The 11,896-nt window shown below is 50.9% G+C and overlaps 1 protein-coding gene across 1 annotated transcript in view; it reads left to right on the forward strand.

Annotated features, from left to right (window-relative positions):
- CAMTA1 (calmodulin binding transcription activator 1) overlaps positions 1–11,896 on the forward strand; it is a 234,807-nt gene that overhangs the window by 205,546 nt on the left and 17,365 nt on the right. Inside the window, exons 6-10 of the mRNA XM_029283484.1 lie at positions 1,672–1,825; positions 6,179–6,319; positions 7,360–9,218; positions 9,889–10,015; positions 10,603–10,737. Of these exons, the coding sequence (XP_029139317.1) occupies positions 1,672–1,825; positions 6,179–6,319; positions 7,360–9,218; positions 9,889–10,015; positions 10,603–10,737 (2,416 nt within the window). The remainder of the gene's footprint in view (positions 1–1,671; positions 1,826–6,178; positions 6,320–7,359; positions 9,219–9,888; positions 10,016–10,602; positions 10,738–11,896) is intronic.

The raw sequence follows: 11,896 nt of genomic DNA on the forward strand, positions 1-11,896 counted from the left end.
TCTAATGTTTGAGCAGAGGGTTGGACTAGAAGACCTCCAAGGTCCCTTCCAACTCTGTCATTCTATAAACTCTGATCAACTGATCCATGGAACGGCTCCCCTCCAGAAGTGGTGGGTGCTCCATCACTGGAGGCTTTTAACAAGAGACTGGACAACCGTTTGTCTGGAATGGTCTAGGGTTGCCTGCTTGAGCAGGGGGTTGGTCTAGAAGACCTCCAAGGTCCCTTCCAACTCTGTTATTCTGTTACTCTGACTTCGGAGGTCCACCTCTACTTATGCCAGTTGAGGAGAAGACCCATCTCCAATCACTGCCAGTCTCGGTTTGAGGGTACAAAGCGGGCGCTATGCTGCCCGTCTCCCCACTGATGGCTTTGGCCCTTTGCCCTCGATCCGTCCCTTCCTTTGATTGTCCGGCCGATCTGAAGGACGAGCAATTAATTGCCTCAGAGCATCTATTCATTATTCAAAATTTCCTCGTTAGTGCAACTGCTTATTTGCTACCAGCTCCTTCCAGCCGGAACGGAGCGGCTCCCTTTTTTTTGCCAAACAGCTCCAGTGCCAACGTTAGCCAGGCCGTGGAAACAGCCTTAATGAAACATTAAGATTCTTAATTACACCATTATCCTGTTTATTTTTATAAATAATTCCACCGCAGTCGTTAAAATGGGTGAGTTTGGGAAGGGAATGACTTCCGGGAGAGAAATGGAGGGTTTTTGGCTGCTTGTTTTTGCTGCGGGATTCTTTTTTCTGAAAAATATTCTTCCAAACTTTTAGGAAGAACTCCCAAGTTGAAATATTTCTCTTTTTTTTTTCCTTTTTTCTTTTTTACTGAAATAGTTTATTGCAGAAAAAAGCAGCTTAAGAGGTTATAGGAGTTACGCAAACATTCAGGCTGAGCTGTCTGCGGTCCTGATAAATTGCCTTTTTCATGCATATTTTGAAATGCAGTTTTTACTCCGGAGTAAATGCTGAAATTCACCTCTTAACCCTCTTGAAATTTTATCCATCCCATCCAGGCCTCTCTTAGCAACTAAAAGATCACCTGTATTTTCAAGCACATCTTGAAAGTCTCCCCACGATTGTTTCCATATGAGATGGGTGGCAAATAAATTTAATAAATAAATCTTTCAAGGCTTGAGGACTAGAAACTTGCAGTGCCTCTTGTATCTGAAACGCTCACATTCTCAGAAATGCAGCCTGGCTCTTTTTTTTTTTTTTTCCTCCAGGATTTTTTTCCAGTCATGGATTTTTGCTTTTTTCAAATATTCAAAAGAGTTGGTCTGCCTGGATTGCATTTATGTCAAGAGAGCCTATCATAATTTCAATATTATTATTTGCAATTCAGACAGGTATTGTCAAAACGTTACCGTCGTTCTGTCTGTTGCTTCAAGGAGTCCAGAAATTTCTTTTTGGAAATGCGTTTAAGGTTATCTATCAATCTCAAATATTTAACCTCTTCTTCAGTTTGGGCTGAATCCCCTGGCTTCATTATAATAATAACAGTAATTATTATAACAGCAATGGTCGTTCAACGGGGCACAACTCACTTTACAGAAATTTTGGGCTCTGCTGTGGTCGTTAAGTTGGGGACTGCCTCTTTTGCACCCAAGGGGCGTTTCTCTTTGTAGGCAAGGGGTGTGGTGACAACCGTTGTGCTTCTGCTCCCTCTAGAATCCAGACATCGTGCTGGTGCACTACCTGAATGTCCCCGCCATCGAAGACTGCGGGAAGCCCTGCGGTCCCATCCTCTGCTCCATCAACACGGACAAGAAGGAGTGGGCGAAATGGACCAAGGAAGAGCTGATTGGCCAACTGAAGCCCATGTGTGAGTACCGCAACGGAGGCTGGTTGGGTGGGAGGACAGCTGGTCACGCAAGAGGGTGGAAGGAAGTTCTTGAAGGCATCTAGGTATACTTGCTCAAAACTCTTCCCTTCGCCCTGGAGCATTTATTTTTTTTAACCCTGAAAGGTGCAATGGATCCTTCTACACAACGAGGTTGTTTGTTTGTTTGTGTGTGTGTGTGTCTTTGCGATGCACAGCTAGACAGCAAGCAGCCCTGATTGACCATGTAGGCTGTTGGCCATCAAATCATATCCAACTGGCTGCTTTGAGGTAGGGTCACCCCCGTCTTCAAAACAGAGGGAAGCAACCTAGAGCTAAAGGAGAAACTTCCTAACAGTGAGAACAATTAACCAGTGGAACTGCTTGCCTCCAGAAGTTGTGGGAGCTCCATCACTGGAGGCTTTTAAGAAGAGACTGGACAGTCGTTTGTCTGGAATGGTCTAGGGTCTCCTGCAGGGGGCTGGACTAGAAGACCTCCAAGGTCTCTTCCAGCTCTATTTTCATTGATTGATTGAAATGGTCTAGGGTCTCCTGCTTGAGCAGAGGGCTGGACTAGAAGACCTCCAAGGTCCCTTCCGGCTCTATTCTCATTGATTGATTGATTGATTGATTGATTGATTGATATGGTCTAGGATCTCCTGCTTGAGCAGGGGATTGGACTAGACCCCCAAGGTCCCTTCCAGCTCTATTCTCATTGATTGATTGATTGATTGATTGATTGATTGATTGATTGATTGATTGAAACGATCTAGGGTCTCCTGCTTGAGCTGGGGGCTGGACTAGAAGACCTCCGAGGTCCCTTCCAATTCCTTTATTCCGCATTCTGTTTCCAACTGGCTGAGACGCATTTGCCCCCCTCTCCCTAAAACCAAGCAATTCCTGATTTTTACTTTTATTTTTGCAAGCATTTCTAACCCCACACGGGAGGTCCCCTGAACCAGAACCAAAGGGCCAATCCATTTCCCCCCCCCTTTAAAAAAACAAAACAAACAGGAAACAGTCCCTGGGACTTTGGAGATAAGATTGACATCTGTCCAAGCTGAGCTTTGCTGCTGCTGCTGCTGCCGCGGAAGGTAACAGGATTTGGAGATCTGCACTGCGTCAGGAAGAAGAGAAAAAAAAAAAACGAGGCTCCGATGACACCCAACTGGCCGTAAATCTCTTTTATGTTTTGTGACGGAGGCGATGGGGGGGGGGGGGAAACACGGAGTCCTGCCCGATTATTCTGCATTTGCACGTTTCAGCCTCAAACCCCCCCCCCCCAGGATAGCCGTCTCCCCCTTTTCTCTGGCCCGGGCCGGGATGGAGAGATAGAAGGTGGGGGGTGTGTGTGTGTGTGGCAAGGACGGAGCACCGGGGACGGCTTTCCATTTATTCCTTTTTATCTTTTTATCTTATTTTTATTCCTGCGTTGGATGTTTTTATTCGTTTGTTTTTATGCGCAGTTGTTAAGGGAATCGCTGCAGCTGCTAAGTTAGTCAGACCGTCGTTAAGTGAAGCCGGCTTCCCACCCCCCCACCCTCTCCCACCCCCGACTTTGCTTGTCAGAAGGTCACAAAAGGGGATCCCGTGACTCAGGATGGTTGAAGCATCCCCAGGGTTCCAGCGGATGGAAAGGATAGAACGAAGAAGGGTTTTATTTATTTATTTATTTATTTATTTATTTATTAAATTTATATACCGCCCTATCTCCCTTGCGGGACTCAGGGCGGTGAACAGGCGATACTAAAAACCACGATAATAAATAAATAGTTTGTTTTAAAATCGAATTAAATAACAGGCCTGTTCTAAAAACACACCCGTAAAAAAAACCCCTTCCCTCCCTCCTCTCCTCTTTTCCTTCCTTCCTTCCTTCCTTCCTTCCTTCCTTCCTGTCTGAAATATTACAAGGCCTCTTGCCTGAGCAGCGGGGTGAGACTAGAAGACCTCTGAGGTCCCTTCCAGCTCTGTCATTCTGCCTTCTTCCCAAAGGCCCTTCCTTCCTTCCTTCCTTTCTCCTCCCTTCCACAATCGGGCCAAGCTGCGGAGTGAGTGAGTGTTGGGGAACTCAAAGCGGAGAGCCGAACCCTCCGAAGCAATTCCGGAGCCCATAATCCTGGGGTGACAACAGAATATGGAAAGGAGGGGAGTGACCCCCCCCCAAACAAGTCAGCCCTCCTTTCCTTCCTACGTTTCGCCAATCGGTTAGCACCATCCTGTGGCCAGAGAGGACATTTTTCTATAGGTTTCCTTCCTATAGGGGAGGGCCGGGGGAAGGGCGAGAGGGAAGGGCTGTCCGGAGCATCCCACCTCCTCTGAGGGGGGGGGGGGAGTCCCTGGTCTGGGCCGCTGGTCTGCCCAAGGAAGACCTCTGCCCAAATCTTCTCTTGACAGGGTGTCAAATCCTAACTTAGATAGGAAAGCCCACCTGGAGATGGCGACTTCTAGTCCCGCCTGTTGAGGGTCCAAATCCCACGGGGTCAGTCTAGCTGCCTCTAGGGTGCCCTTGACCGGGTTTAAATTTTTTTCCCCAGACTTTACAAACCAACAGGGGTGGTGGGGGTGGGGGTTTCCTTTAATTAGCCTTCCTCTTCCTCGTCCTCTTCCTCCCCCTTCCCAGCACTTGGGGACCCCCCCCTCGCTTCCTGACGATTGATTCCACGTCAAGCCGCCGAGGGTGACACGTTCAAAACCATCCCGATCGTGTTTTAGATGTTCAGCAGGAGCCATTTATGGGCTCAAAGGAGGTTCTTAACACCCCCCCCCTTTCTCCGGAGCTGGAGGGATGGGGTGGGATGGGATGGGATGGGGGGGGCGCAGAAGGGAAGGGAGACAATCTGCATATCGGATGAGCCAAGGCATTTGGTAATTTGCATGAAGCATCCCCAATTTCTCTCCTTTGCAATCTGTCACCCATCAGTAGTTTTTCGTTTTATCACCTTCAGGGAAGAAGTGGGAGCCTCGGCTTTTGCAGCAGGAACAGAGGGGGGGGGGGGGGAAGGATTTGCAGGAAAAAAAAGGAGGGGGGGGATTTTGCCCCCCTGAGATCCACCATACTGTTTCCTCCAGGATGGTATGATTACGAGGATCTTTTGCTCATGAGAAAACAGCTCTCTTTCTCTTTCAACCATCCTTGCAAGCTTTGGCTGGGATACGGAATACAGGATAACAAGAGCTGGAAGGGACCTCAGAGGTCTTCTAGTCTAGTCCAACCCCCTGCTCAAGCAGGAGACCCTGGACCATTTCAGACAAACAGTTGTCCAGTCTCTTCTTAAAAAACACCAGTGATGGAGCACCCACAACTTCCAAAGGCAAGCCGTTCCACTGATTAATGGTTCTCATTGTCAGGAAATTCCTCCTTGATTCCAGGGTTGCTTCTCTCCTTGATTAGTTTCTATCCGTCACTTCTTGTCCTGCCTTCAGGGGCTTTGGAGAACAAGTTGACCCCCCCCCCTCTTCTTTGTGGCAGCCCCTCGAATATTGGAAGACGGCCATCATGTCACCCCCGAGTCCTTCTCCTCATTAAACTAGCCATCCCCAATTCCATTCCCAATTCCAATATCAAAAAGATTGTGTTACCGTCAGGGAATTCTTTGTGTGGAAGCCAACGTGTCTTAAAAGTTGCCAAGGATGAGAAAATATTGCATTAGATGGATATAGCAAGCTCTGAACCCTCTCCTGGCTGGCTCTAGTACCGGTACCAAGCTTGATTGGTGTCCCAAAGGTGTGTTTTTTCAAGAGGAAACTGGACTTCCTTTTTTTTTCGTTGAAGATGTTTCGCTTCTCCTCCAAGAAGCTTCTTCAGCTCTGCCTGGATGGTGGGGGAAATGGAAGGATTTATACTCCTTGCAGACAGCCGGTCATTTGCACCCTTTTAGAGAGCCGTGGAGGCCACTTGGAGGCTTGTCTGTGTCCTCGGGGTCACCTGAGTGGTGCAAATGGGTGTGGAGCCTTCTTCATTTCAGCAGTTCCACACCCATTTGCACCACTCAGCTGACCCCGAGGACACAGACAAGCCTCCAAGTGGCCTCAACGGCTCTCTAAAAGGATGCAAATGACCAGCTGTCTGCAAGGAGTATAAATCCTTCCCTTCCCCACCATCTGTCAGAGCTGAAGAATCTTCTTGGAGGAGAAGCGAAACATCTTCAAAGAAAACACAAAGTATAGTTGCCTCCTGAAAAATCTCCTTTGGGACAACCAGGACCTGGAGAATCTCCACGGACGTTAAGCTTGATTGGTGTTGCAGGGCTCCAGACCTTCTGGGGATCTTGTGCACCAAGGCCTCTGGTCCGGATCCAGGCCCCTGGTTGCCATGGCGCCTTCTTCTCACCGGCTCTTCTGCTGTTCTGTCCACAGTTCATGGCATCAAATGGACATGCAGCAACGGGAACAGCAGCTCCGGCTTTTCAGTCGAACAGCTGGTGCAACAGATCCTGGACAGCCACCAAACGAAGCCGCAACCTCGGACGCACAATTGCCTCTGCACCGGCAACCTGGGTGAGCAGCAGAAGCTGGCCGGTCCAGTTGGAGACCCCCCCAAACCCAAGAATTCGGTTAACTGAGTTCACCGTGTTCAAACTACAGGTGGTCCTCGACATATAAACCTCCATTTAGCGACTGAAGTTACAGTGGCACTGAAAAAGACCGTTTTTCACACGACGGTCAGGTGATCATCCCAGGGTCACCTGATCACCGTTCCCAGCCGGCTTCCAACAAAAACAGAGCTGTGGGGGAAAAGCAGACTCGCTTAATGACTGTGTGATTCGCTTAACAACTGCAGTGGTTCGCTTAAGGACCGTGGTCGCCAAGATCATAAAATCGGGTGCAACACAATCGCTGCCTCGCTTAGCAGTGCAAATTCGTACTGTGGTCGTAAGTCGGGGATTACCTGTAACGCGAATACATGGAGAACCAGGCCAGGAATTGTAGGATTCACAGCATTAATGGATATTTAGGTACAGTTAGCCTGACCAGAGAGAAAACGATTCTTCCTCTAACCCAATTCCATTTCAAGTAGTCCTTTCATTTAGTGACCGTTCGAAGTTACAACGGCAGTGAAAACAGTGACAGCATCGGTTTTCACACTTATGACCGTTTCAGCATCCCCAGGGTCACAGGATCAAAATTCCGTCCCTTGGCAACTGGCTCATGTTTATGACGGTCGCAGAGTCCCATGGGGTCAAATTTCCGTGGCTAAGTGAGACATGTCCCCTCTTCCTTGCCACCGTTGTTAAATGAATCCCTGCAGTTGTTAAGTTAGTCACACAGTCGTTAAGTGGATCTGGCTTCCCCGTTGACTTTGCTGGTCGGAAGGGGATCACGTGAACCCGGGGACACTGCGACCGTCGTAAATATGAGCCAGTGGCCAAACATCTGGGTTGCCGCAACGGTTTTAAATGTGGAGAGCGGTCCTAAGTCCCTTTTTTCAGCGCTGCTATAAATTCGAACGGCCACTAACGAATCGGTCGTAGGTCAAAGACTTTCTGTAGTGGAGCTGCGATGGTTCACCTCTCCCTTTGTTTTTCCCTTTGGCGCAGGGGCCGGGAGCAGCGTGCATCATAAGTGCAACAGTGCCAAACACCGCATCATCTCCCCCAAGGTCGAGCCGCGGTCAGGGGGCTACAGTGCCCACTCGGAGGTGCAGAACAATGACGTCTCGGAGGGCAAGAACGAGCACAGCCACAGCAAATCCTGCAACCGGGAGAAAAGGAACGGCAAAGTGGCCAAACCAGCCCTCCTGCACCAGAACAGCACCGAAGTCTCCTCTACCAATCAAGTGGAAGTTCCAGACACGACCCAAAACTCTCCGGTCAGCATCAGCAGCGGGTTGAATAGCGACCCAGACGTAGCAGACAGTCCAGCGGTCACGGGCGTCTCCAGCATGGCGGTGGCTTCGGTGATGGGCAACTTGTCCCAAAACACCACCGTTTTCATGTCCGACATTAGCAGCGAGGCCGTCTACACAATGTCCCCCACCGCTGGGCCGAATCAACACCTTCTCTCCTCCGACGCGGCCGCCCAAGGGCTGGTGCTGGCGGTCAGTTCCGACGGCCACAAGTTCGCCTTCCCCACCGCCAGTAGCTCTGACGGCCTCTCCATGTTGCCCGCCAGCGTCTCCGAAGAACTCGTGCTGTCCACCACGCTCGAGACCAACAGGAAGATGCCAGAAACCACCATGAATTTTGACCCGGATTGCTTCCTGAACAACCCCAAGCAAGGGCAGACGTACGGAGGAGGAGGACCCAAAGGAGAAGGTCTGAGCGGCAACATCCGACAATCGCCCACCTCGGATCGGGGCTTCAATTTCAACGCAGCCCTCACCAAGGAGATCAAGACAGAAGACACCTCCTTCGAGCAGCAGATGTCCAAAGAAGCTTTCTCCTCTTCTTCATCGTCCAACTCGCTGACCCTGAGCACAGCGTCCAGCCTCCTTCCCTCGGGCGGAGGACTCAGTCCCAGCACCACCCTGGAACAAATGGACTTTAGCGCAATCGATTCCAACAAGGATTACTCGTCGGGGTTCAACCAAGCGGTGCAGAGTCCACACGTCCACCAAACGCCTTCCCCGAGCTTCTTCCTTCAAGATAGCAAAGCGCTCCCTCTGGAGCAAAACGCCCACAGTAGCCTGAGCGACGCGAGCAGCTCTTTCGTCACCCCTCTGGCCCTCCCCAGCGTCAAGACAGAGGCCTCCTCCCAGAACACCTCCAACTGCAACGGCACGGTGGAGGCCCGGATTGAGGCCACCTCTTCGCTCCAACTCATGCAGTTCCAGGCCAACTTCCCGTCCATCGCGACCGAAGGGGAGGTCCCGATGGAGACCTCGCCGCAGGCGGAAGGGAACGAGAATCTGCTCAAATCAGGGGAGCTCCAGTCCTGCGGGGCCGAGCACTACATGCAGCCCGAGGCCAACAGCAGCTTGAGGAACGGGGGAAACCTCCCCATCCTCCAGGGGAACATGGTGCAGGGTCTCTACCCCGTGGCCCACCCGAGCTTGAACAACTCGTCCAACATGGAGCTCAGCTTGGACCACTTCGATATCTCCTTCAGCAATCAGTTTTCTGACCTGATCAACGATTTCATTTCGGTGGAAGGGGGCGGCAACGCCCTGTACGGGCACCAGCTGGTCTCCGGGGAGAACGCCGGGCTGCCCCAGACCGAGGAGGGCAGCCGGGCAGCCTACGGCCAGGCCGAGATGTGCATTCCTTGCTGCAGCCCGCAGCAAGCGAACCTGAATCTCGGTAGCACGGAGAACGGGGCCAGCCCGATGACCTACATGCACGTCACCGAGGTGGTTTCGGCAGCGGCCGCTGCAGCCCAAGGCACCCTGGGCATGCTCCAGCAGAGCGGCCGGCTCTTCATGGTGACCGATTACTCCCCCGAGTGGTCGTATCCTGAGGTCAGCTCAAGAGTATCTTTTGCAGGAACCCCTGATAGAAGCGGGGATGGTTGTGGGGCAGGGTTTGGATCCAACACACATCGTAGTCATTTCTGCAAGCAGCTCAGAACCCAGTCAGGGGGTAGGAAAGGATCAGGTTGTTTTAAAACCCACCATAGTCTTTAATCCATTTCCCAGCCCGCCATGCTAGGGTGGAAAAGAGGTGCATTTCCCAGCAGCCTCAGTTAACAGGCTAATGGTGAAGGATGTTGGGAGATGTAGTTCAGTAGATCCCTGCCTTCGTTTAGGACAAGTTAATCTTGGTCATTTTGAGATGTGTGGACGACATGCTGGCTGGGGAATTCTGGGAGATGCAGTCTACACAATCAGCCTGAGGGATTCTGGGAGTCAAAGTCCTCACAATTTGGCTGAGGAAATCTGGGAGATGAAGTCTACACACCCTGACCAAACAATTTTGGGAATTGTAGTCCACACAGGCTGAGTGGGGAATTCTGGGAGTTGAAGTCCTCCTGCGCTGGCTATGGAATTCTGGGAGTTGAAGTCCACCCATGCTGTCTGAGGAATTTGGGGTGGGGGTAGGCAGTCTACTTATCCTGACTGAAGAATGTTGGGAGTTGTAGTCCACACAAGCTAGCCGGCCACTGACCCCACTCTTTTACTCCCTCTGCAGGGCGGTGTGAAGGTCTTGATCACCGGATCCTGGCAAGAAGCCAGCAATAACTACAGCTGCCTCTTTGACCAGATCTCCGTGCCGGCCTCGTTGATTCAGCCAGGGGTGCTACGTTGCTATTGCCCAGGTAAGGGTCTCCAACAGGACGGGTTGGGAGGGGGTCAACAGGAAAGAGACAAAGACGTAGGGGAGTCACTGATATAAAAAAAGAGGTTGAGACTTTGGAAAAAGTGCAGAGAAGAGCAATTAGGATGATTAAAAGCCTGGAGGCTAAAACATACAAAGGACGGCTGCAGGAATTGGGGATGTCTAGTTCAGGGGTCTTCAAACTTGGCCCTTTTATGACTGGTGGACTTCAACTCCCAGAATTCCTCAGCCAGCCAGTCATAAAAGGGCCAAGTTTGAAGACCCCCTCTGGTCTAGTTTCATGAAAAGAAGGACCAGGGTTGACACGATAGCAGCCTTCCACTATTTAAGGGGCTGCCCCAAAGAAAAGGGGGTCAATTCCCCAAAGCACCAGAAGGCAAAAGACAAGAAGCAACGGATGGAAACTTATCAAGGAGAGAAGCCACCTGGAATTAAGGAGGAATTTCCTAACAGTGAGAAGAACAACCGATCCAGCTAGTAGTTGTGGGTCACAAAAGTTGTGGTCCTCTCTGTCGCTGAACAGAGAGAAGGGAAGGGAAGAGACTCACATCCCTTTTGTCGTTTCAGCTCACGACACGGGCCTCGTCACTCTGCAGGTGGCTTTCAACAACCAGATCATTTCCAATTCGGTGGTTTTCGAATACAAGGCCCGGGCATTGCCAACCCTTCCTTCTTCTCAACACGACTGGCTCTCCCTGGATGGTGAGGAATGCAAGACACAGGCAGGACTTGGGAGTGGGCGGGGTCTAAGGGATGGGGCGGAGCTAAGGGATGGCATTCTGCACCCAGAGCTGCCTAAATCCGTGTTTTTCTCAACTTTAGGATGGGCGGTGTCAGGATGGGTGGGTAACTTTAAGATGGGTGGTCTTCAACCCCCAGAATTTTTGGAGTTGAAGTCCACTCATCTTAAATCTACTCAAGTTGAGAGAAATTGGCTTAAAATAATCCTGAAACCATCATTTTTCCTTTTCTTTGCACCCTACGCCATCAGGTGCCCATTGGCACCTGTAAGGGGGGGATGCTCTCAAACACACGGTTTGAGAATCTGGAACAGGACTGTGGCATTTCGGAGGCTTGCTCTCCTGCTCGGCGGAGCAACTGGGGTGTAGCTGGGGTGCCCGTAGGGGTGTGTGGCACGCGGGGAAGGCAAAGTTGTCGTTCCTGCTACGCTGCTGGTTTGTTTTATGTGATGGGAGCTCTGCTCCTTTCATCCTATTTCTTGGGTGCTCTTGCGAAGTCAGATGTTTGGAAAGTCAGACGTTTTTGTAGCTTACGCTACACGTTTGGGGGGTTTTGCGCTTCCAAATGTCGGGGTGCCCTCTGCTCACCTTCCTCAGCCCCTCCTGTTGCAAATATATAAAAGTATACAGTGTTTACACACCCAGCCTGGAGCGAAGGAGGAATTACTTCCTGACAGTGAGAGCAATCAGTGGAAGGGCTTTGCCTCCAGAAGTTGTGGTTGGGAGGGTGAGGAGGAGGAGGAGGAGGAGAGGAGGAGGAGAAAAAAGAATAGAGGAAGAGGAGGGGGCAGAGGAGGAAGAGAAGAAGAGGGGGAGAAAAAAGAGGAGAGGGAGGAGGACAAGGAGGAAGAGGAGAAGAGGAAGAAGACGAAGAGCAGGAAGAGGAGGAAGAGGAGGCGAGGAATAAGAGCAGGAATGGGAGGAAGAGAAGGAGAGGATAAGAAAGAAGAGAGGAAGAGAAAGAGGCAGAGAAGAGGAGCGAGGGAAGGAGAGAAGGACAAAGGAGAGGAGGAGGAGGAGGAGAAAGAAGAATAGAGGAAGAGGAGGGGGCAGAGGAGGAAGAGAAGAAGAGGGGGAGAAAAAAGAGGAGAGGGAGGAGGAGAAGGAGGAAGAGGAGAAGA

This window comes from Protobothrops mucrosquamatus, unplaced genomic scaffold (assembly GCF_001527695.2).
Source record: "Protobothrops mucrosquamatus isolate PMUCROS unplaced genomic scaffold, P.Mucros_1.0 scaffold109, whole genome shotgun sequence".
Taxonomy (NCBI): Eukaryota; Metazoa; Chordata; class Lepidosauria; order Squamata; family Viperidae; genus Protobothrops; species Protobothrops mucrosquamatus.